The 27186-nt window shown below is 36.3% G+C and overlaps 1 protein-coding gene across 8 annotated transcripts in view; it reads left to right on the top strand.

The window, feature by feature from the left end:
* Positions 1–27186, top strand: part of GABRA2 (gamma-aminobutyric acid type A receptor subunit alpha2) — a 125332-nt gene that overhangs the window by 40260 nt on the left and 57886 nt on the right. For all 8 annotated transcript variants that reach the window (XR_003520899.2, XM_035726253.1, XM_027599562.2 and 5 more), the window contains one exon: positions 8947–9014. Coding sequence is in view for 7 of the 8 variants with exons in the window: in XM_035726253.1 (XP_035582146.1) it covers positions 8947–9014 (68 nt within the window). In the remaining variant the exon portion in view is untranslated. The remainder of the gene's footprint in view (positions 1–8946; positions 9015–27186) is intronic.

Below are 27186 nucleotides of genomic sequence, written 5' to 3'. Positions count from 1 at the left end.
TTACAGCCGAACACCATAACAGGTAGAGCAATAGTGATTGTCAAGGGAGTACGGACAAAGAACTGGCAGCAGATGTGACACTGGTCTTCTATGGTTATATGCTATTTTAAATGTTAATATAATCACTTAAATATCAAACTTTTTACTTGAAATCATTATCTAGTATACTACGACTGATGGACAGATATTTTGCACGTAACTTGTAATTTCTCTCCTTTTCAAGAACTTCCTTAACTTTCCGGCCACCAGACCTAAAAACATGCTTCCATTCATTTCCACACTCTTTCTCTTCACTCCTGATATAGCCAAGGATATTCCCTCCTCCTCTGCCCTTCCATGTAGGCGTTGTCAGTCCCTTAATGCTTGCACTGCCTGCTTACCCAGGAATGTTCCTTTATCACTGATCTTTTTCTCTCTGCCCCAGTCCCTCCATCTGTATTGCCATATGCTCCAACATCTTCCACCTTAAACAAGCACAGAACTGCCTCTTTTCCCTCACCTTCCTCTGTTGCTAGAGTTCTCTTCCCCTTCACAATCAAACTCCTCAAGAGTTGTTTCAAGTCACTCGAGCCTTTTCCGCTCCTCCCCTTCTCTCACTCCATGCTAGTCTCTCCACACGTATTCTTTGCTCCACACATGGCTCCCAGGTCTCCAAATGCAGTGAATATTCCATACCTCAGATTACTTGATCTCTCAGCAGCAGTGACTGTCCATCACTCTCTTCTCCATGGGGGTTTAAATTGCCTTTGTAATACTCTTTTTTTTTTTTTAAATATTTCTTTATTTGAGAGAGAGTGAGCGAGCATGAGCAGGAGAGGCGGAGGGAGAGGGAGAGGGAGTATCTCAAGCAGACTCCACACTGACCGCTGAGCAAGGAGCCCCACGCGGGGCTTGATCTCACCACCTTGACTTCATGACCCTGAGACCATGACCTGAGTAGAAATCAAGAGTTGGATACTTAGCCAAATAAGCCACCCAGGCTCCCCACCTTTGTAACACTCTTATCGCTAATCTTTGGGACATCATATTCTCCTCTGCTTTTGATTCCACTATTTCTCTGGATTCTCCCTCCTGGCTAATTTCCTGGCTCATTTTCTTTTACGAGGTGGGGTTCTTTTTTTGTTTTTTTGTTTTGTTTTTTTTCTTTTTTGTGCTTCTTAATCCCATTTTGCCCATCTATTTTGCCCATCCCTCCACCCACCTTCCCTCTGGCAACCACTGGTCTGTTTTCTGTATTTGAAAGTCTCTTAGGTTTTGTTTGTTCATTTTGCTTTTTAGATTCCACATATAAATGAAATCTTATGGTATTTGTCTTTTTCTTTCTGACCTATTTCACTTAGCATAATACCTTCTAGGTCCATCCATGTTGTTGCAAATGGCAAGATCTTTCTTTTTATGGCTGAGTAATATTCTACATATATATGTATATGTGTATATATATCTATGTGTATATATATGTATATATGTATCACATCTTCTTTATCCATTCATCTGTTGATGGGCACTTCGGTTGCTTCCATATCTTGGCTATTGTAAATAATGCTGTTATGACCTTACAGAAATACTGTAGGGGAATACATTTGTATTGCATTTGTATGACATCAAATTAAACTAGATGAAATGGACAACTTCCTAGAAAGATTCAAACTACCAAAACTAACTCAAAAAGGAATAGAAACTCTGAATAGACTTAGATAAGGAAAGAGATAGAATTGATCATAATAATATAAAACTTCCATAAAAGCAAATGACAGGTTTATATGACTTCACTGATGAATCTTACTAAACTTTTATAGGAGAATTAACACCAGTATTTCATAAATTCTCCTTAAAAATAAAGAAGAGAATTCTCAGCTCATTCTATTAATCCAGTATTACTCTGATACTAAAGTGAAACTAAAATGACACTAAAATGAAAGACCTTGTAAGAAAAGAAAACTGTAGACGAATATGCCTTATGAACATAGACATAAAAAGTGTTCAACAAAATACTAGCAAATTAAGTACAGCAACATATAAAAAATTATGCACCAAAACCAAGTGAGTCTTATCCCAGGAATGCAAAGTTGTTTTAATACATGAAAATAAATTGGTGTAACATACCATATTAATAGAAAAAAGGGCAAATAATTCATGATCATATTCATATTCCATGAAAAGTATTTGGCAATACCTAACACCTACCTATTCATCAGTTTAAAACAAACAAACAAACCCCTCTATAAACTAGGAATAGAAGGGATTGCATTTATATGAAATATCCAGAATAGGCAAATCCACAGAAACAGAAACTGAATGATTAGTTGTCAGAGCCTGGAGGGAGGGAGGATAGGGAATCTGTGCAGGATTTCTTTCTGATGATAAAAATGTTCAAAGGTTAGATGGTAGTGATGTTGTACAGCCCTATCCTAAAAACCACTGAATTGTATACTTTAAAAAGGGTGTATTTTATATTATGTGAATTATATCTCAAGAAAGCTATTATAAAAAAGTAAGAGGCTGTATGGGTGAATGGGTTAGAAGCAGTGTTACTATAGAGAGACGATGGTAGCTTTAACAGTAGTCATGGAGAAGAGGTGAGAATTTGTTGGATTGGAGATATCTTGAAGAGCCAACCAGACGTACTGCTAAAAACAGAGAAGTTGTGGATGAACTAAGATTTGTGACCCAGAGCATTGGAACAACAATCAGATACAATAGGGACTCATTAGTGTGATTGATTTTGGAGAAACAAATTGGTTTTGTTTGGGATATGATGAGTTTAAGAATCTCTCAGATAGTCATGTGGAAATGCCAACCGGACAGTTAGGTAGAGGAGCCTAGACTTTAGAAGAAAGCTCTGACTCAAAATAGAATTTCAGGAGTCCTTGACTACATGAAATAAATCATCAAGAAGTCTAAGTAAAGAGGACCAAAAACTGAATGTTGGGACATTCCAATATTAACAGGATGCTGGTATAGGAGTAAAGCAACCAGTAAGGTTGGAATAAAATCAAGAGATTATGGTGTTCCAGAGAACGGGTGAAGAAAGAGTTTCCAGGAGAGGGAGTCTTTTCTTACATGTTCTCATAGCATATTATCATGTCGGTAATTGTGTGTTTATTTGATTTTGCATAGTATCTCTCTTCTCTAGGCTTTCGCATTATGATAGCAGAAGCTATGTCTACCTCCAATGACTCTGAACTAAGAATGATAATTCGTTTACTCATTTATTTCACAAAAATTTATCAATTATGTCAGGGGTTGTTCTGTGCTGGGGTTTTACTTTTCTGAACCAAAAAAAAAAGTCCCTGTCTTCATGAAGCTTAACTTCTAGTGGGAGCGTGTAGACCAGTACTATCTAATAGAACTCCCTGTGATGATAGAAATGTTCATCCCAGCTATCCATTGTGATAGCAATAGTTAACATGTGGATAAAATGTGGCTAGTATAACTGAGGAACCAAATATTTTATCTTAACTAATTGAAATTAAATTTAAATAGCCACATGTGTCTACCCTATTAGTAGATATAGGCAGTAAACAATAAACATAGTAAGTCAATGAACATGTAGAACCAGGGAGAAATGTGAAACAATTACACCTTAAAATAGGATTTGACAAAAAATTAGGGGTGGCTCCGTTGGTTAAGCTTCCAACTCTTGGTTTTGGCTCAGGTCGTGATCTCAGGGTTGTGAGATGAGCCTGGCGTCGAGCTCCGCTCTCAGCACGGAGTCTGTTTGAGATGCTCTCTACCCGCCTCTGTCCCTCCCCTGTCTCCCCACTTGCACATGTACTGTCTCTCTCTCTAAAAATAAATAAAATCTTAAAAAATATAGGATGGTAAGATGGACCTCGTCGAGGTGTAACGATTTCTAGTCCTCTTTCATGTTTTGTGTTTTGTTTTATGCCCTTGCAAATCTACTGCAACTGTTCATTTCCAGGCTCTACAGATCACTTATACCAGTCAAAGAAAAGGGCCTACTTCAGCATCTTTTAACAATACTCCTTTAAAAAACCCCAAACTTTATTCTCTTGATTTCTACACTGTCCTTTTCTCAGTATCATTTTTTCTTCTGCTTTAACCATTGTAACATGTTCCAAACTGGATACATTGTCTTCAGTCTCCTCTCATTCAGTTTGCGCACTGTTACAAATGTAACATAACATTTATAGTACAGTGTCCTTGCAGGTAAGATTCTCCCAGAGTCCTTCAGTGAATGCCCTGCTGCCATATAGAGAGAGATAATATCCTCAGCATTGTGGCACATCAGGTCTCTTTTGATATATCTTCTCTTTCTTTACAACCTGATACCCCAACCTTCCTACATATGTTAACTGTATTCATGAACCAAACTAAACTCTTTGCAAAGGATTTTTGAAAGTGAGTTTGGTATATATACACGATGTAATATTATTTGGTCATCAAAGAGAATGAAATCTTGCCATTTGCAATGATGTGGATGGAGCTAGAATATATTATGCTTAAAAAATAAGTCAAAGAAAGGCAAATAACATGATTTCACTCATTGTGGAATTTAAGAAACAAAGCAGAGGAACATATGGGAAGGGGGAAAAAAAGGCGAGAGGGAAACAGACCATAAGACACTCTTAATGATAGAAAACAAACTGAGGGTTGATGGAGGGAGGTGAGTGGGGGAATGAGCTAGATGGGTGATAGGTATTAAAGAGAACACTTGTGATTGTGCACGGGGTGTTGTATTTAAGTGATGAAGCACTGAATTCTACCCCTGAAACCAGTATTGCACTGTATGTTTAGTAAAATTTAAATAACAATAGAATTTTATTGTATGCTGCATTATCCAATGAAGAACAATTTTTATCAATTAATTTCAGCCCTCCTTGAAATTATTTATATGTTCATTTTGGATATCCTTCAGGGCCATTTATTACTTTTTTTCTATGAAGTATTTCAAATGTTCAAAAGAGTACAGAGAGTTGTATGATTTATGTCATGACCAGCTTCATCAACTCTTAGAATTTGCCAAAATTAAGATCAATTTTAAAAGAAGGAAAATAATAGAATACATTAGAAACCATGAAACCCCCTCTGTAACCCTAAGCAGGTTATTCCCCATTCTCTCTCCCCAATGATAACTGCCTTTTAAATCCTGAATTTGATGATTGTTCCTAAGGATCACACCTTTTTTTTTTTTTAAGATTTTATTTATTTATTTGACAGAGAGAGACACAGCAAGAGAGGGAACACAAGCAGGGGGAGTGGGAGAGGGAGAAGCAGGCTTTCGGCCGAGCAGGGAGCCCGATGTGGGGCTCGATCCCAGGACCCTGGGATCAGGACCTGAGCTGAAGGCAGATGCTTAACCTACTGAGCCACCCAGGTGTCCCAGGATCACACCTCTTACTACATGCAGTCTTTATTTCTCCTCAAGTACTTAATTATTAACCTTCTGGTGTTTTGCCTTTGGCAAAATCTATATAGAAGATCGTCTTTTGCATATTTTGCTGTTGGGATTTCTAAAGCCAAGAATTAAGCTTATTAGCAATTATTTTGAGGTAACTCATGGTATACGTTTCTGTTAAAAGCCATTTACTGTTTGTTCAAAAGTTAAATTTTGGTTTCCACTGAAATAGTGCTTTCCCTATACATTTTTTTCCTTTTGCTCGATGTGAAGTTTCTTCACTGGGATCCAGTTCCCTAGGCTTTCAACCTCCTTCTATCAATGGATAGTTTGGGCACTACAGTTTGACAGTACCCATTTCGCTCTTCATGGCCATTTGTAGTGTTGGTGAAATATTTTGGGAAAAGGTGTATATTCTACATGAACTGTAATTAGAAATTATTTGTTAATTCAAACGTAAGACACCCAGTATGTGGCAGACATTGTGCTAAGCACTGGTGATAGGACAGTGCACAGAAAGGACATAGTCATTGTTTTCATGAATCTGAATCCTGATTGGGGAGTTCAAACAAAACCAACACCAAAAAGTGAGTAAAAAACATTAAGGCATGAAAATAATGGCAAATTCTAAAATGTCCTAGGAAAAGGAAGTGTCAGGGAGAAAAGGAGGGAAACAGACTTACATTATACAGGGGGCATAGGGAACCTCTGCTCTGGAGAGGACATTTAAATAGAGACTTAAAGGCAGGTAAGCAATCAACTAAGAAGGGAAGAGAAAGAGGCAGTCGCCAAGGTGAAGGCCCTGAGTCTCAGGACAGTGCAAAGTGAGTCCACTCAGTGTGATCAGGACTTGACAAGGTAACTCATGGTACTTAAAGTGAAGAGACGGAGGTTGCTGCCAGAATATCGATTCATGTGTTTACTCTGTGACATCTGTCACACGGATCTGAATATTATAACAGGTATTAATTAGCTACACAACTTAATGCTGTTCTAAATCCATATGGGAAAACAACAATTAACCAGAAGACACTATGGACTTTGACAAATTAGTGTCACAAGATCCCTAAATCACTGATGTGCTTAAAATCTTATTTCTTCTCTCCTCCCCGCCTCTTTCCTTCTTTTCCCCTCTCTTCTCTTATGGAAAGCCAAATCATAATCAAAGATAGCATTTTGAATATAGAACCTTAGAAAACTGTGTTAGATGTATCAAACATTTGTAGTCATCACCCTAAAATATTTTACTAATTCATGTTGATTGTTGACAGCTCTGTTGCAACAACCAAGAATCACTTTCTCAATCTCCTAGCTATTGGGTATTCATGGTCAGTGTTTGCCTTGCTGATTTTCCTTTTTTTTTTTTTTTTTTTTTTGAACTTGCATAGCTGGAGAATATTCCTTGCAATACATACATTCTTTCACTGTGCTTATGAAGTTGATAAACCATGAAATCATTTATTTAAGGTAATTTTGCGTGTCTGTGTTCTGTGTCTTTAGGTGTTGCTCTTATTGCTTAGAGCTTTGAGGGTAATCTTATTTTTCTCTTTGGATTCTTAGCTGCCATTTCCCTGCAGCCACAAGGTACTGATAACAACCTTCCGTACCCTTTACTTGCCATTTGGCATAGAATGGATATTCTTCATATCCTTAGCATGAATATATTCACACAGTTTGTCATCTCTCTTCTCTAGTTTTGCTACTCCACACTAAGGAGAATGATTTCATTTGCCTCCATTTGGGTGAAGACTACCTCAGCATTTACATTTTTCTTCCCTGGAACATTTTAAATCAGTAGAATGACTAAAGTTTTATTCAATTGTTTATTGAATAAGTGTGACAGTATTGATTTGGTATGAATAAGAGGAAAAAGCAAACAAACCTGGGTCCCATTTTCATAATTTCTTTCTAATAGCATATATAATTCACATCTAGGACCAGCTACATAATTTGTGAGGCCTTGTCCAAGATGAAAATGCAGGGCCCTTCATTCAAAAGGTAATTAAGACTTTTAAGAGAGAAAAACAGAACACTAAAGCGAGCGTGGGGCTTTTCTGAGCACAGGGCTCTAGGAGACGGCACAAGCTACATGCCTGTGAAGCTGACCTTGTACAGGTCTTTGGGGAAGCTGGCAGCTGAGAATTAACTCTATAAACATATTTATGTCCCAAATGAGTTTTGTGGTAAAATTTCACGAGAACAGTTTTTGGAATAAAGTAGAATAGGAAATAATAAAGCTGAATAAATATATTTATTTGGAACACTACATGTTTTTGGTGCAGAGTATTATGGTGAATAGAAATATGTAGTTAATGAGAAAACACTTGTAGCTTTGGTTTACCGTTAGGGCTTAGGAGCCAGATTGCTTGGGTTCTAAAACCTGGCGCTATTTGCTCTACCAAGTGTGGGTTGTTAGGCACATTTCCTTACCTTTCTGTATGTACGTAAGTGTATGTGTACAGACTGAGATGACACCTAACAGAGAACCTACCTCACAGGATCATCATGCAGATTATTATATTTCAAGACATTTGAAGCCTAAGCATTCAAAGTCTGCTCCATTATTTCAAAATCCTTTTGACTTTTTATTTGGGTCTTAGTGGATACAATATACCCAGACTTAGTTTACTCTCTCTTTTATGGTTGTGAATTAGTGTCCAGTATAATACTAAAAATATTTTGTGATCTTGTTTCTGTGGAATTACAAATTTGACAGTAGATGAGGCATTCAGTTCATGATGATAGAAATTAATGGTGTATTACTTTTTTCTATCAGTTACATTGGAAGAATTTTTCTTTTCAGTCCTTTTCTTGGATCCTTTCCCCCATCACCATTTGGCTTATTTAAAATCAAAGATCTAAATCACCTGGTTAAAAGAGCTGTCCAGGTAACTGTGTTACAGTTAATAAGTTACATCACATTTGAATCTAATTCAAGTCAATCTTAACATTTCATACATTTGTAAATACCTTTAAAGGCAAGTCTGTTTGGAAGTAATCCATTGTGATTAATGTCTGTTAATTGCTTTTATTTTTATGTCACTGAATAATGAAGCTTTTTACAATACCTTGAATTATATTTGTTTTTAATAAACAATTCATTTCTGTGCTTTACTGAGAAGATATACTAATTTCCAATCTACAAACTAAACCTCTACCATCATGAAGTACCATCTGAAATATTTAGTTTAAAAACCAAATTTAGGACTATATCAAACAGCAACCATAACCACACTATATTTTTAGTACTGGTAGTAAATTTATTGTGAACTAGTTCAGTTAAGAGAAATTCTAAGAAACTATTAATTCTCAGAAATATGTTTAAAACAGAATGCTCTAAATCAGGCATAGTTTCCAAGTAAGAATGCCATAATACTTCTAAGCATTTAGCATTTGGGATTGTGAGAACCTATGAAATAATTGAGCAATAGAGAAATTTTTGTTGTTTGTGAAGGTTTGAAAAGAAAGTAAAAAGCAATATTCCTAAATATCACACAGCTTTCTAATCATTCCATGTACTTGACCCCTTCTCTTTCAGTGGCTCTCATTATATATTATCTATATTTAATCTCTTTTTCTCATATCAGACAGTATTACTGAAGTCTTCACTAACATCTACGTGACCAGTTTTGGCCCTGTCTCAGATACAGATATGGTGAGTTTTTCATTAAATAGTATATTTTTACTTCATATTATGTTCCCATTATATGGGGGGAGGTTAGAATAAACAAGCATTTTTAGTGTTATAGAATTATGTGTCTATCTCATGCCTAGTTGAGCCAAATACTTGGAGAGTTAAGGATACTTGTTTCTATCAATGGTATGCTATTCCTCGAGTGTTTATATTAACCCTTTACATTTTATATTTTTTTCAGAGCTTGCCTACCTAGCTACAGTGTGGTAAACAATTAGTTAAATACAAATAATTATGTTACTGAGAACCATTTTCTAGGATTCAAGGACCTGGTTGGCCTTTGATAAGTAAAATCTGTATGGTTTTGTAGACAGCCACTTCTTACAGAATGTGCTCATGGTCAGTGTTATAAATGCAAACCTTCCATTGGCAGCGAGGTGGATTCCTTCTCAAATTATCTAAACACGTACAATACCTATAAGCTACGTACATAGTAGGCATATATAAATCAATCTAAAGAAAACTAGAATCTTGACATTCTTGGATTCAGTGAAATTGGTATTTATTTTTCTCTAAAATGAGATGGGTAAAAAGAGGGAAATTGGTCTGTTGGGTTAGAAACTGGCAGGCTAAAACATCATAGATAATTAGTGATTAAGCATCAGAATTTTAGTATTCGGTCTTCCATTTCTACTGCTAACTATGGTGCTCAGTAATAGAAATTTTTGTTGAAGTACTTTTCATCCACCTTCCTTATGGCCCAGGAAGTGAGAATTAGAGGAAATGCCCTTATCCTTTCTTTGCTTGGTTATCCTCCATCATGTCACTTTTCCCCAACTTCTTCCCTTTCTCTGGCAACCCGAGGGGAAGGACACCAAGTTTGGTGGCTTTTCAGTGGGATGAATACACAAAAACTAAGTTTTCCTTTAATGCAGACATCAATATACATTAGCCAGTTCATTGGGACTTCTCTCCCTTTCCTTCAGAAAGCAGATATGCCATTTCTATCATTGAAAACATTTGTTTTGTCTTCCACCAGAGTCTCTTCTCTGACTTCATGGTCCTTTTCTTAAATTGACTTGGATGGCTGAAACTGTAAGGTGGCACAAGGATAATGACCCCCAACTTTGGGGACATGGTTGATACCAAACACTGGCAGGTCTTTGAAGTTCTTTCAAATTCTAATGTGAAGACTTAAGTGGTTTCTTCCCCCTCTTAACTCTAGGCTTTCGCCACAATTCCACAGCAACAGAAAAAAATCTTACTTTCAACAAAATCCTGCCTCCTCCCTGCAGTCTTCTGTTGTGACCTGAAATATTCATCTGCCTCTTTCCATAGGTCAGTTTTAAAGGTACAGGAACTTGAAAGGTGACGGAAACATATTTAGCAAGAATATGCGTTCCAAACATTATTTGTTGGCTATAAAGACAATGTATCTGTGCAGTTGGTCTCAGTAGATGCTCCCAAATATTAGAGAGAGACAGTGAGAATGAGCACCTAACCTCTATATGGAATCGAGGAGAGTTAGAATTTCATCTGACACTGAAAAACTAGCAAAATAGTGTATTCATAGTTCTTTTATGGTTATATTTGGTGCCTTATTACCTGTCAAAACAGAAAAGCAAATAATATGGGACCCCAAATATCATAGTTTTCAATGTTGTGTATCTTGTGTTGTTAATATTAGTGCTCACTTTTAATGTTTTGGGTTTTTATTTTTAATTTTTTTTGCAAAAGGAATTATTCTACCTAAAAAATCAATAATAGAAAAATATATACTTCTTTTATACATACGAAATATTTGTTTTCCGGAGGTTTTGGACAAGCTCACTCATATATATTTTGGCAAAATGTGTAAGGTGACTTTTTTCCAGTGGTGACAATGGATTAGACTAATTCTCCTCTTTGTTCTCACCGTACGGTTGGATTACTAACACACATTTAGAAAGCAGGTAGCTTCAACTCAAAACGGATTAAAGTCTTGAACAGAACAACTGAAACCATAAGACCACTAGAAGAAAACATGGGAGAGAGCCATTTGACATCAGTCTTAGTAATGGTTTTTTGGATCTGAGATCAAAGGCAAAAATTAAAAAGTGGGACTACACTAAACTGAAAAGCTTTTTTCACAGAAAAAGAAACCATCACCAAAATGGAAAGGCGACCTACACAATGTGGGAAAATATTTGTAAATCCTATATCTGATAAGGTGTTAATAACCAAAATAAATAACTGACACAACTCAATAGCAAAAAAATCCCCCAAACAATCCTATTTAAAAAAGGAAGACAAACTGAACAGACATTTTTACAAAGAAGATATACAGATGGCCAACAGATACATGACAAGTACCCAACATTACTGATCATCAGGAAAATGCAAGTCTTTCCCACCATGAGATATCACCTCACACCTGTTAGTATGGTTGTCATTAAAAAGACAAGAGATTAAGTGTTGTTTATGATGTGGAGAAAAAGGAACACTTGTGCACTGTTGGCGAAAATATAAATTGGTGCAGCCACTATGGAAAACTGTAAGGAGCTTTCTCAAAATTTAAAAAGGGAACCCATTTTTTAAGATTTTATTTATTTATTTGAGAGAGAGGGTGAGAAAGAGAGCGCACAAGCAGGGGGAGCGGCAGGCAGAGGGAGAAGCAGGCTTCCCGCGGAGCAGGGAGCCCAATGTAGGGCTCAGTCCCAGGACCCTGGGATCATGACCTGAGCAGAAGGCAGACACTTAACCAACTGAGCCACCCAGGCGCCCCCAAAATGGAACTATTATATGATTCTTTAATTCCCTTTCTGGGTATATATTCAAAGGAAATGAAAACAAGATTTCAAAGAGATTTCTGCACTCCCATGTTCATTGCAGCATTATTCATAAGAGCCAAGATATGAAAACATTATATATATTATACATATATGTAGTTCATCTAAAATTCATATGTTATATATGTGTGAATATTTTTTGGCCATGGGAAAAAAAAAACAAAATCTGGATTTGTGGTAACATGGATGGACATTGAGGGTATTAAGTGAAATATGCCAAACAGAGAAAGACAAAAACTGTATGATATCACTTACACATGGAATAAATTTTTTTAAATTCAAACTCAGAAACAGAGAGTAGATAAGTAGTTGCCAGGGGTTGGGGGTGGGCTAGTAGGGAGAGGTTGGTAAAAGAGTATAAATTTTCAGCTACAAGATGAATAAGGTCTGAGGATCTAATGTAAAACATGGTGACTATAGTTAATAACACTATTGTATAATTGAAATTTGCTAAGAGAGTAGAGCTTAAATGTTTTCATACTCACAAAAAGATAAATATAAGTTGATGGATGTGTTAATTAACGAGATGGGGGAATACTTTAACAATGTATATGTATATCAATCACTACTGTGTACACTTTAAATAGCTTATAATTTTATTTGTCAATTATATCTTAGTAAAGCTGAAGTTTAGAAAAAAGGAAAATAAACTGTGATCATTTAGGATCATTTAGTAAGTGTTTCCATGTAGAAATCCCTTGCAGGCATTTGTTGGGAAATTTATATGTTTTTACAAATCCTAAATTCTGGGGAAAAAAATCAAGTAAGGAGAAAATGGGAAAAGCATTATAATTCTCCGGCAAGAATGAAAGCTTAACAGTTCAACATAAGGAATCCACTGATGTCAAGGTGAAATGCAGCTCAGGGAATGCTGACATGTGAAGTTGAAGACTCAAAGGTTAAGGACAGCTTGCCCCAGAACTGGGACAGGACCACGTGTGGGTGAAGCAGTCATTATCAGGCAATCATGCTCCCAGCGTTTATGGGTCTGTGGTTCTCTTCGCTGCTGTCATTCTTAAAAATAGGGTACATATTAACAAGCTGATGCACAAAAAATAAAAGTAAAAAGCTGGTAGCTGTTGTTAGGTATGCAGTCATTAGCAGCAGAACAAATTTAAACTCTTTCATCTGAATTGAATTAAAAATTTTGCCCTCTTTAGTGAATCTAGCTCAAGAACTTTAAAACATTTTAGCAGGTTCCAGATCTGCTTCATATTTGGGAGGACCCTACTACACATTATATTAAACATTAAAATGCACTCACAATCCAAATGATATAGGTTAAATTGAGTTAGAGTAGAGTTGTAGTTGGAAACATTTAAATAAAAAATTACTTTGATTTTTTAGTTTTCCTTTTCTATTTTGTGGTGTGTGTGTGTGTGTGTGTGTGTGTGTGTGTGTGTGTGTGTGTGTGTAATGTGCATGTGCACTTGTATGTAGAGATATTCCCTAAAATGAAGTGCATATTTAACATCTTGGTAGGCTCTTGAGACATTTGAAGGCCCTAGACCTTTTTCCTAATGATTCATTTTCCTTGAATTGCCTAGCCTAACATGGTCCTATAGAATTCTTTTGGTCATGTCAGATTTTCTACATTATTTCCACCTTTATTTACCTTGTTTACTCAGTCATGCCAATAGTTGGCTTGGAGGAAGTCTGGTGAATTGCAAGACCAACAAAGGGGCACATTGTCATCAGAGTCCAGTCAGAGGAAAGGATCTGTAACAGTAGTATGAGCAGGGAAAATCTAACAAAATGAATTATTAATTAGAACAAGGTGCTTTAATAATGAAACAGGGTAAAACAAGGCTCTAAGTCATTCAGAACTAGTAAATGCAGAAAGCAGCATCTACTTTTAGGGGTGAAGCTTCACAAACAAGCAGGGAACACACAGACACACACACACGGTTATCTTACAGAAAAGGGGAAATGAGCCTGCATTTGGAGCTGAGAGACAATACACTATAATAATTGGTACGCATAATTGTGATATGGGAAGGATTCTGAGTGAGAGACAAGAGCTGGTTTCATCACTCATCAGGTATTGTTTGTTATTTGTCCAAATCTAAGAAGAAAGAGGAAACTAAAGTTGAGTAACCTCTGTACACATGTAACCCACACATGCGCTCACACACACACACACACACACACACACACACACACACACACTCATATTGTAAACCTATTAGGGAAAACAGAACTCAACTTAAAAATATATACATTTTAGAAAGAGAAATGATTTGGTCTTCATCATCACCAAATGGAATGATTTTCAATCTTGTTATTACTTTTGCTGGAAAGCAAGATAAATAATGAGGAAAAATTTGAATTTATGTCAGTATAGATAGCCAAGAAATGAAACTTACATGTGACACTCTAAAGAGGAAGAAATTTATTATATGTGGAAGGAAGACACATTATTATTAACCATATGTGCAGGTGGACATGAAGATATCTAACTCATGTCTTATAGAAGCAGTTTGGTAATGAGAAAAAAGTAAATAACAAATTTAATTTCACTTTTAATAGCTTAGCTGATACACTCATTTCTATGCAGTGTGCATAGACCTAAACCCCTACATCCTGTTCAGGTCAGTGATGTAAATTTGTTGTGACATTAGCCTGAGAGGAAAAAGCGGAATAGCAAAAAGAATTAAGAACCAAAAGAACACACACACACACACACACACACACACACACACACACACACACACACACACACACACACACACATACACTCTGCTATCTCAGAATCATTAACTAGTGTAATTGTCCAAAGAAAGTTGCAGATCTAAATTATAATTAAAGATTCTAATTACAGTGTCTGCGATTAAGTTTAAAAATCTTTTATTTCAACATTTAAAAAATTCGTGACTAAGAAGGTAATTAAAGTTGGGAATGTACTAGTAGCTGACAGTTGACAAAGTTTGTAGTGGGCATGTGCATTTTAGCAATTTATAACTCATTCCTCTGTTATTTTTTTTTTTCTTTTCTCCTTAGTTTCTATATAGGTCTTTTCCCATATTAGTAAACATTTTCACTGTGTGTGCATATTCTTCAGGCATAAGTGGTATAGCTGCCAATTACTGCACTAAAACCTAAACTAAGAACCTCAGCCCAAATGGTAATCTCTTGCAGTGTTAGGGTTAGAAATGGATCAGTGCAAACTTCGAAATCGCCTCAAGATTTCTGAACCTGAGTTTCCCATTAGGCTATTAAGAAGCAAGCAGTCAGGTAAGTTATGACTTTGGTGTATTGATCATTTAAATCCCCTTGGTTAATACTTTTCTGTCCCTTTGAGTGCATTATCTCTTAGACTCGCCAGAAGCTATGGAGATATTACGTATTTTGGTGGTTAACGTCTTAAGGAGGTTTAGAGAGTTATTAGATCTCGACACTTGGTCAAAAATTGACACTGGACTTAGGTGTTAACCCTTATCAGAAGTTGTCATTTGTAAATGTAGCTAGATAAGGAAACCTGTTACAAACATGGCAAATACTGTTTACCACAAGTAATGTAGTTATTTTACTTCAAAGTTGGCATGTAAAAGTTGATTACTGGAAAGTTATTGATATTTTGGAAGGATAGAAATTAGACTTTGAGAACGTTCATTCAGTCCGTCAATATTTTCCAGTATCCTCTTAGAGTTTTTAATAATGTCCCTTAAATTGTGATTCATAGACACTTGGATTGGATTGTTTCCTGGGTTCCTTCTACAGTCTGTGGAATCATAATTGCTAGTTGTGGGGTATGCCAGTCTATGTTTTAACAGGTTAAGGTATTTGACTTTATGCTGAAGGCAGCAAAAAGCCATTTTAGGGTAGGGGGGTTGGGGTAATATAGACAGCATGTGATGGAGTCAGATTTTCTGCAATCCAATAATTTGTGTTAGAGGATAGGGAAAGGAAAAAGTAGTTTGAAAGCTGTTTTATTACACACAAGAATGACTGTGGACTGGGCCAGGGTAGTGGTACCAAAGATGGAAAAACTGAAAAGATTTAGAAGATCTCCACATGGTAGAATTAGTTAGACTTGGTGATCTGTTGGATGTAGGGGTTGAAGGAAGCACAGGATTAAGTCTTGGGAGATTGGGTGGATGGTACCATTCACTGGGATATGATACACAGGAGGAAAACTTTACTTTGCTGTTGTTTTGGTGTTTTGGCTATGAGTACTTATGTTTTGGATACACTGAGTTTGGGTCTCTGTGAGAGATTTAATTGGAGATGTCTAGATGCTGGTGTTTATCCAGAGTTTGGGAGAAAGGCTGGAGTGCAGAGGGTTTGGGGAGCCATCTGATGGTAGTTGAAACCATGGGCATCCACAAGCTTGTGCAAGAAAGAGATTTCCAGTGAAATGGTCGTTGTACTTTCACAGAAACTCTAGAATACAAGAGAATAAAACAGATTTTAGAGGAGACTGAGAAGCAGCTATGGGTGTCTGTCAACACGAAAGGGGATTTCCTTCTCTGAAACAGATTGTGTTTTGATCCTTAACAACAACGGTTAGAAACCACTGCCTTTTCTTCCTTATCAGATGCAATGATGCACAATAGTCAGATATTTGTATCACTTACAGCTCTCTGTCAAGGTGGGATTCTGTACAATGATGGTGATATTTGGTAATGGGAAGGACTCATGGGTTTTGCCCAGAGTAAAATCTATCCTAGGGAGTGGGTTAACAGTTTCAGAAAAGAGGGCAAATAAAGGCTGTTTGACGAGATTGACTCCATCCTACCTTCCTGCAAAGAGGGAGCGTTCTGGTGATAGTTCTCTTGACTTCCTATGGAGAGGGGCATTACTTGACATTCCTCCATTCCTTTTTATAAACCAAATAATAAACAGCTATAATTTCTGAACATGAAGTGATTTTTTAAAAATTAAAATGGCAAAGGTTGTGTGTTTTTCCCCCAGGTTTCAAGGGTAAAATCTGTCTTCTTGGGAGGAGCCACACAGAATGTGTTTACCCTAGTCAAGAATAATAAATATTGTCTATTGGTGCTACTCCCATATATTTACTGTTACGTGTAGATTGTTGGCAGACACGAAAGGTCTCAGATCCCATGGCGAGGATTCTCCCAATGGTTTCCTACACCACCAGGAGAATATAGTTGAATACCAATGCAAGAGAGCGCTACAGAAGTAGGGAGAGAACAGGGGTGTCATATGTTATGGAAAAGCCAAGAAAAGGATTCAAATGTGTCATTAGATGAGGAACACGGAGGTATTTGCTGATCGTGGTAAAAGCAACCAGATTGCAGTGGGTTGAGCATGTGGGAGGTGAGGAAATGGAGAAATCGTGGAGGCACCATTTTTAAGCAACATGGCTGAGGAGAGGAGGCGAGACAGAGGGCAGTAGCTGTAAGGCATTATAACTATCAGTGAGGTTTTTCTTTTTAAAGATTACATTGAACTTCTCACTGTTTTCTGAACATGCCATTATCTTTAACAACTCTGTGGAGATGTTTTTCACTTTTCTCGTGATGCGTCCCTCCTCCTTTGCCAACTGGAGATCTTTCATTTATTCAAGGCCAAGCTCAAATTTCATCTTCTCCCATGTCTTTGTTGGCTACCCCAAGTAGGGTCAGTCTTTCTTGTCCCTGTTCTACCACATGGTGTACTCACGTTTTTATGCCTTTACATACTGGATTATAAAAATCTTTACGTGTCTTTCTTCTTGACTGCCGTCTGAGCTACTCTAAGGCATGAGTAGTGTTTGTTCATTTCAACAAGACTTACTAAGTACGTGCTCTGTGTCTGTCACCGTGTGGGAGCTGAAATCCCTAAGTGTAACCAGTGCTTGCCCTCAAGTTGTTCGTAGTGATGTGGGGAAACAGCTAAGAAAAGTTATCAACTTTGAAACAGTGGGATCATGCTTTTATTGAAGTATTTATAGATGACAGTGTAGTAGAGGGTATGTGGGTATAGGATATCTATATCTGAGAAGGTTTCTAGGAAAAGAAGGTAACTGAAGAGGACAAATGAGGAGAGTGTTTTAGCACAAACTGGAAGGGATGCTTGAATTTAGTAAAATGAAAAAATTCGGTGTGACTCGAGCCTACAATGCTTTAAGGGCTCGGCGGGGTGGGGGGGAGATGAGGCTAGAAAAGAACACAGAGCCAGATCACGAAGGCCTTATGGCCAATTGCTCAAAAAAGAGAGCTGCAAAACCATCCCCAAATGAAACTTTAAAACACAGTAGATCTCTTTTACCAGAGGATTGGTTATGGCGTAGCTTTTTTTGATATGTGTCAACATTCTTTAAAATGTAACTACCGTACAGAATGAAAGACTACTGTGGTTAGTTTAATATAGTTACACAAGCACACACATGCAAACATTACACACTTCACACTTGTTAAACTTAAGGATTTAAATTTAAATTTAGGGTATTGTGTGCAGGTGACTGTTTGCCATAAGGTATCTGAGAGCTTACCTACCATATGCCTTCTGCTGATGCCTTTCTCCTTATGGAATTAGAGCTCTTGTTGCCCAGAATCCTTGTTACTACATTTAATTTCTAATATGCCTCTCTTTCATTCATTCATTGACTGATTATTATTTCCTATGTTCCGGGCAGTTTGTTAGATGCTGGTGTTAGAGCATTGAAGAAGGTGATCACAGTCCTTGTTTGTGTGAAATAAAAGTTGGCCAAATGCAGGGACTGGCAGGGAAGAGCCTCTGCAGCAGAGATCAGTCAGTTTGGGGAGTTAGTTGGAACTTGACACATCAGAGGCCCCGCAGTATCAGTATTGCTCCAGGCAGAGTGGAGTGGGAGGGTGGGGACTGCCAGACACCAGGCTAGAGAGGAAAGCGAGGGAGAGATCATGCCGGGACTTGGATGCTGTAAGAAAGTGTCTGGACTTCACCTCAAGAGCTTTAGAAGTTCAACTGACCAAATTCAACAACACTTCATTTTTGGATCTCCTTCCCCCCCCCCCCCCCACATCGTGACAATATCTTGAGTGTATCCTGTAGCTTTCTGTTCACTTTCAAATATCAAAGAGTCCGGTGCAGGCCAATTCAAACATCGGTCTTTTATGCTAGTTAGATCTTCTTTCCTTTTTGCAGCCATGTTCACAGCTAAGGGATGTGCAGTGGGCAAAAGGCTATGATCTGCGCTTCCTCTCCTCTTTCTGGGTCTGCCAGAGTTGAGGCAAGGGAAAGGGAGATTATTAAAATGGAGGAAAATATGTTTTTACTTAGCTTGTTCTGTTGGTGGTTCTCTCTTGGCAATTCGTTCCATTTGTCTAGCTGGCAAATGCAGGCTCTCTCATGGGGCACATTTGCGATTTCTTCTCAGCGACCTCTTTACTGCCCAAGACACCACCACACAGGTGGCTAATTCTTTAATGGACTTTTTGTGGCTCAGCCCATGCTCTTGGCACTTTACTTTGTGACCTTTTGCTGCTGGGTGTCCCCCACTTGTCAGACTGCCCTGTGGTTGAGTATGGGGAATGGGGGGAGAAATATATTTTGAAGGTGATTTATAACAAGCTACCTTCCGTAATGTCCAAACTGTTTCTAAGAACTTTACACATATTATCCACTTTGTCCTTATACGAAGAAGTAGGTTTTATTATTATCACCATTTTATAGATAAGTCAACTGCAACAGTGAGATTAGAAAACCTGCTCAAGTCAAGTACTCTATAATCAACCCAACCTCAGAGCCCAAGCTCTTAACATCTCCTTTATATTACTTAATTTATTATTTTTGTTATCTTTTGATCTAATGTTTAAGTCAGTTTTCAATGTGGAAAGAAGACTCTGACAGAGATTCTAAACTCCATTCTCAGCTCTGCACCTAAATTCTCTCTGTAACTTTCCATAGTCCATGACTAACATCTATTTATTGGCCTATAAAAGATGGAAATTTCACTCTGACGTCCTGCCTTCAAGGATGGTTTTTACATATGATGTAACAAAAAGGGCATGGTGTTAGGAAGCACAATTGAATTCAAAGTCTGGCATTCTCTCTCTCTCTTTTTAAATGGGTGTGGTTTGTGAGGTACTTTCCACCTGTGAAATTAGGATATTTTGCATATTTTAATACAGTTATTGTGAAGTTTAAAAATTATATTACAGTGAATTGCAATTAACTATTATAACTATTCATCATTTTGAATATTTAGATATATTTTAATAATCTACTATCAGATTCTGAATCTGTAGTATCAGCTTTTAATTTGTTCGTGAAACTTGCCTAGCTCCTAGTTCCAAAGAGAAAGCCTAGACGCCTTACTTGCGCAATGGTTAGAGCGTGCGGTAGCTGTGGTATTCTGAGTCTCTGTTTGTGTGAGCTTCTTTGCATAATAGGGTTTTATGATCTTGTATTAATTGAGTTGATTGGCACTCTGCTGCTCTGTTCTAAAGCTTCTCCTTTTCTTTTTTTTTTTTTTGCAATTTTTGCAATGCTAATACTGGGCTACATGTGCTGTTCATACCCCTTTTGAGTACCAACTGGAAGTGTTTGAGCTTAACCATTCTTGTATATTCCAAGGGTGTTTTTTCTTTAATAGCTACATACCTGCTTCATGAACCACATTTTTCTTTGTTATAGAAGAAATACACTGGTTGGAATTTACTCAAAGGAGACTAGCATTTATTAGCAAAAAGAGTAAAATGAAATAAATTTTGGTACTTTAAAATATGCTCAGTAAATCAAAGAAAATGAGAAATCGCCCCAGGAGCAGTTCTGCAATTTGGTTATGTTTCAGTGAGTAGACAGAATTCTTCAGAAATTGGCTACATGCATTGACTTATAATTCATGTAGACAGGCACTAAAAAATACTCTGCCTTCACTAAGTTAACATGTTCTTGGAATCATGTTTATACAATGAACTGTGCAATGAAGAGTGATTTCCTTGTTTGCAATACCAATTACAGAAATAATACTTACTGGTAGTTAATACATTGGACTGGAAATTGTATCCTTGTATGGGTTCTGTCCCTACCAAGTTTGGAAACAGGAAACTGATGCAATTTATCTATAACCCCACCTATAAAAAGGAGAATTTGGATGAAGTTTCCTTTAAAGAATTTTTCAAATCTTGGGGTGTGTGGATTCTTCAACTCTTCAGTTTCACCCGACAGTCAGAGTCACGTCTCCTGAACATAGACTGTTCATGCTGCGTGCTGATCCGTCTTTGTGAATTTTTTGGTTTCTTTCCAATTTTGCTTCTTAGTTGTTTGTATATTCCCTGAGGGATTTTGTAGTTGATCTTGTAGTTATTCATTCATTTTAGAATCTCAATTCATGGGTCTAAGTCTTAAGTTTATATGAAGAAATTTCATTATTTTTTATTTCTGGCAATTTTCTTGTAACGCACGAATCAAGCAATGACTTACTCTGTTAGTACATACTCATGGCAAACCTGAGGTTTATTTTAAGGAATCTTTCAAGAAAATTCTTTTCAAATGCTGAGAATATGCATTTTATATGTATTTAAGACGATCAAGTGCAAGTAATTTGGAAATCCTGTTGTTCTTAGTGGATATGCAATAAATATTATTTGATTGAAATACTCCTTACCCTGCCTTTTTAATCTAGAAGACAAAAACCACAAAAACTAGTGAAACAACTGTATTTATTTATATATTTATATATCTGTATACTTTTTATTAATATATTAAAATATTATAAGATAAGCACTAATGCAGAAATTGGAAAAATAAAAGGTAAAATGCATATTATTTCAGAAGTAATTGTATTTATTTATTAAGTAGATTTATTTTTGCTCTCACTTGAGATTGCTATTCATGATAATTTAGCAATTAATCTGTTTAAATGTACTTTATTATTTTTAAATATCTTTCTTAAGTACTTTAATAACAAAGATCTGATTCTAAATTTATATTTTAATACTTGTTTTGATAACTTTTAAATGAAAAAGATATATAAATTCAAATTTAGGAAATGCATCATCGGCTATTGGTTACTGAACCATCATGCTAATTTTTAAAAACTCATTCACCAATTCTAGATGCTTCTCGTCATGTTCTGAATGTTTAGTTTTTAAAACAACTTGCTGTTGCAATGGCCTTATGCCACAGTAAGCAGTATTTCAAGGTACAATATGTGCTTAAGATGAATGACATCATTAAGAAACAGTGGTTATAAACTCATATTTTAAATAGCCTCATTGATAATTATAAATTTGCTTTGCAGATTTCTTTTTAGACTTGATTAGTTCACCATTCGTTATGTGGCTAACGAAGACCTCATGTTAGGCATAGAACTGATATTCCTTGTTTGCTGTCATCCACTTGCACTTGCGTAATGATGAGTGTTGTCTTCATTCTGTGCTGTCGTCGAACAATGATCTTTTGAAGCCATTTGTCTATTTGTGTTAGAGTTAGTTTAATCAAAACTAAATACTGTAACTTGAAAATTCACCTGATTCCAAATCACGAAACACTGAGAGCAAATGGAGGAGACATCACTTGACCATTCCTGTTGTGTCTTCTCTTCCCATAGAATGGCTTACCTATATGACCAGCATTGACTTATGGGCAGAGTGAGAGAGCCAATATCATTCTTTTTTTTTTAAAGATCTTATTTATTTATTTGACAGAGAGAGACACAGTGAGAGAGGGAACACAAACAGGGGGAGTGGGAGAGGGAGAAGCAGGCTTCCCGCTGAGCAGGGAGCCCGATGCGGGACTCCATCCCAGGACCCTGGGATCATGAGCTGAGCTGAAAGCAGACACTTAATGACTGAGCCACCCAGGCACTCCGCCAATATCATTCTTTATATTATCTATTGGCAAAGCTTCACTTACTTCTTATATTTAGATGACAATTCTATTTAAAGATAAAGATTCTATATTTTCTTCTTACAGCTAAAAGGATGTACATACCCCACTTTGTAAACCACTGCTCTAAGCTGAATATCCTGTTTGTGCTCGCAGTCTTTCTCTTCATTTAGGTACAATACAGTTGATTACAGTTATATTTACTGACTTAAAACCAACCTGTTTCCCTGATGTTAGACCCATGTAACTTTCATTAGAGTCACATGATGAAGTAAAGTTTCAGATGTTCTCAAACTATTCATTCACAAAAATCTTTAATTTTCTCTTACGAGGGCTAGTGTGATAGGTTGCAGTCATGGCCCCCATTCTTTACCCCTTTTTATATCCACATCTTTTTCCATTTAACTTTATAATGCCCTTCCACTGAGAGTGGGGTGACTTGCTATAATACTTGTCACTAAATTCAGCCATGTGACTTGCTTTGGCCAATGGGACATTAACAGACATTACACAAATGATGACTTGAAATACTACATGCTCCTTAAATTTTCTTTTTTCTTAGTTTGGTATTTTTCTTTCCTGCTATTCTGTGTGTGTGTGTATTTGTGTTCTTCAGTGGTTCATTTTTTAAAAAATTTTCTAGAGTTTTTTCTTCTTTATTTTCATAAGTTAATCATGACACATCTATACAAGTGATCCCTTCTATCTTCATAATTTTAATTGTCACTGCTAAAAACAATATAGCCTGGGGATATGTCCGATATATTAGTGATCACGTTAAATGTCAATGGACTGAATTACTATTATTTCCAAAGATGTTTTTAATAAATTGGAAATGGTATCTTCAGAACATAGTCTCTTATTAAAATGCAGTAAAAGTAAACATCAATGACAAAAATATAATTAAGGAAACCAACATATTTGGAAATACAAAAACACTTCACGGTATCTCCTACATAAAGAAAAAGAAAAGTCATAATGGGAATTAAAAATTGTCTTTGACTGAATAATCCTGAAAATACTATTAATTATGCTTATTATATAGCTGTAGTAATCGTGGCTTTGGAATTAATGCAGGGATATATAAACAACAGAAAAGAAGAGAAATCTCAGAAACATGTCCATACCTATATGGACACTATATTCATGAGAGAAATGCCATTACAAATCTGTGGAGAAAGACGAATCAGTCAATAAATGGTACTAGAAAGTTGTTTTTCCATTTGAAAACAAAAAAAAATAATCTTGAGTCTTTATCTCATGTAATACATAATAATTCCATGACCTAAATGTTAAAAAGCAGAACTTTTACATCTTTAGAAGAAATGTACAGGGATATATTTATGATATTTGCATGCCTTTATAATCTTTATTATAATTCTTACTGAGTAGTATATTTAATAAAATATTTATGTGTAAAAAATGTAAATAATTTCTATAACTCAATAAGAAAAAGACAACCTAAAAGGAAACTGAGTACATGAAATAAACAGACTCTTCATAAAAAAGTAGAGTGTTTAATAAATATATGAAAATGTGCTAAATTTCACTAGTCAATAGAGAAATCCAAACGGTAGCAATATCAGCCATGTCACACTAATCATAATGGCTAAAATGAAATATTCTGTTTATATCAAGCTGTAGAGAAACAAGAGAGTTCATGTGTATAGACCTCTAGGATTTCAATTTGAAAATATCTTGTTATGTTGAGGCTGTATGTATAATACATTCCGGTAATCCCACTTGAAGATTTACTCTAGAGCAGTGGTGGCATACCGTGGTCCATGGGCCAAATCCTATCAGTTATCTATTTTTATAAACAAAGACTTATGGGAATACAGCCACTCTGATTCATTTATGTATCATCAGTGAAGGCTTTCACACTACAGTAGCAAAGTTGGGTGGTTGTGATACCATACGACCTGTAAAGCCCACAGTGTTTACTAATTGACCCCTTACGGAGAAAGTTTGCTCTGGTTTAGAGTAACTCTTAGGTCTTTGCCCTAAAGTGTAGTATAATAATGCTTATAGCAGTATTGCTTGCTATAGTGACAGATTGGAAGTAGAAAAAAAAAATCAAGAACATAGAAAAAGGACGAATATTGTGAAATATTCTTAAAAGATAATACTATGTAGCAATGAAGATGAATCAAAGTACTAGATAGATTGCCATGAATGAATTGTAATAATGTAACTAAAAAGTCAGGGTCAGGAAAGTATACACACTATGTGATACCATTTACATAAATGTTGAAAATGTGATCTAGAAACACATATATTTATGTGATAAATATTTAAGCACATGTACAGGAATGATAAACACCAAATCCAAGGTAATTATTTTCCCGGAGAGTTAAGGGAATGTGATTGAGGAGGAATAAATGAGAGAGAAGGCTTCAGTAATATTTGTGATGGCATTTCTACTGGCAATGGTTCCAAGATGTTTATGATAATCTTTATACTCTCATACATGTCTGGAAACTATCTAAGATAATACACAAATGAAAGCCATGGTGCGTCGTTTTGTGAAGATTTGCAAGCTTGTCTGGAGGCAGAGGAACAAACATACAATTGCAGCATGGTATCTTATAGTAATAGAAGGCTTTACGAGTAATGCAGATACACAGACATCTGGCTATGTATTTTCTGGATGTTTGAAGGACTGGGAGTGTGGTTGTGAGTAGTTCCTGACTCAGGTAGGTAGGAAACTTGCTTTAGGTGAGAAATGGTAAGAAGTGGAGATTGTTCAAATTGCTTACAACACAACGTGAGTGCCTGGTTGGAGTGGATGGGGGAGAAAAAGGCACAGATCATTCTCAATAGGTTGACAGACACACTCAGGACACCATGGATGCTCAGAAACAGGGTTCCTGAAAACACTTTTTCAAAAGATCTCGCCTGAAACTTCCGGTTTATAAACCTTGCATATCTCCTATGGGGTAAGTCTGCAGGAAATGATTGCCTTAGCAACAGCTTCTGAAACAGATAAAACCTATCATAATTTTATAGAAATGGAACATTTGAGTTTGATGTTTTATCAAAAGTTGTAAAATGCATTCAATTTTCCTGGAGAAATAAATGTCTCATGGATTCAGATTAGGCTTGGATTTGAAGAAACCATAGTTGGAAAGAAACACTTGCATAAAAACTTAGAAGACTCTTCTCTTAATCTAGATGTTTTTTTAAAAACTGTGTTATATCTATAAGGAATTAAACATTTTAAAATAGGACTAAACCACTGAGAGTGTGTCAATTCAATCATGAAATTGTCTCCTAAGGATCAGGGACACAGCCCCGAACCATTGCTTATTTCCTGTTCATATGTCATGGCTTATGGCTGATAGTTATTCTCTTCATCTATTCACTTTTTGAGAGATCACTGGAATCGTTTACTTAAAGTTTGTACAAATAATTTGATATTTTCATAAGTATATGGCCTTTTTAATTTGTCCTTTTTTATACGCATAATTTTAGTTGAATGAAATTGCCATTTGCTACGGTGTTTATTTCAAAGGTGATGACTGTGGCTTTGGGCTCAAAGGAAAGTTTCTGAATTTCCATTCTCAGGTGTGTAATTGAATATTTTGGTCCTCTATCATGTGAGTGCACAAACACACATTGACAAAAATTTTAATATCTAATAGATTGTCAGTATTAATCACAATTGTGAATTGTACCTCTTGTCTAAAATGTATACATTCTGGGCGCCTGAGTGGCTCAGTTGGTTAAGCGACTGCCTTCAGCTCAGGTCATGATCCTGGAGTCCCGGGATCGAGTCCCATATCAGGCTCCCTGCTCAGCGGGGAGTCTGCTTCTCCCTCTGACCCTCTTCCCTCTTGTGCTCTCTGTCTCTCATTGTCTCTCTCTCAAAAAAATAAATAAAATCTAAAAAAATAAAAAATAAAAAATAAAATGTATACATTCTCTTCTAAGACAGAGAGAGAGAGAAAGAGAGAGAGAGAGAGACAGGAAGGCGGGGAGCAGGGGAATGAGAAAGAAAGGGTGAGAAAGAGACATTGATTGATTAAGCTGCTACCCTAAAGTGTTGGACGGTGGTAAGAGGGGAATGGACCCTAGCTTATCTGTATGAATAGTTGAAAGTACTTTTTAACCTGAGGGCATTTATTTGCAAAATATTTGTATTTCAAGTATTACACTAACTTGTCTAAGTATTTTTATTACAACTAATTTAATAAAATAAACTCTACTGAAATTATCATTCCCTAATACTGTCTTGCTAGCAATACGGTATCTCACCATTTTTTAGGATTGAAAAAGAAATATATTTTGTAGTTACTTTGGGAACAGCAGATGATGACTCATACAGATTTGACAGTATGTTTAATAGTTGTTTCTTTTTTCCTTCTTTTTTTTTGGCTACTGAGAAGGCTGCCTGCTTACTCTTTCTTGAGATAAACTACTTAGAACAACAACCAAGACCCTGCTCCCAAGCATGCTCCCCTTGTAAGTTATAGGATACAGGAAAGCAGTTTAAGACCTTGTTCAATTGAAAGAAGCCAGAGTAAAGTAGATTTATTCTTTTCTTTTTATAATATGTAGCTAACTGTGTAAACACACATGCTAATCTCATTGTAAGTGACAACCTT

The sequence above is a fragment of the Zalophus californianus genome, chromosome 2 (genome assembly GCF_009762305.2).
Source record: "Zalophus californianus isolate mZalCal1 chromosome 2, mZalCal1.pri.v2, whole genome shotgun sequence".
In the NCBI taxonomy this organism is placed as follows: Eukaryota; Metazoa; Chordata; class Mammalia; order Carnivora; family Otariidae; genus Zalophus; species Zalophus californianus.
Note: the sequence above shows the minus strand (reverse complement) of the source record. Positions and strands in the feature narration are given on the sequence as shown.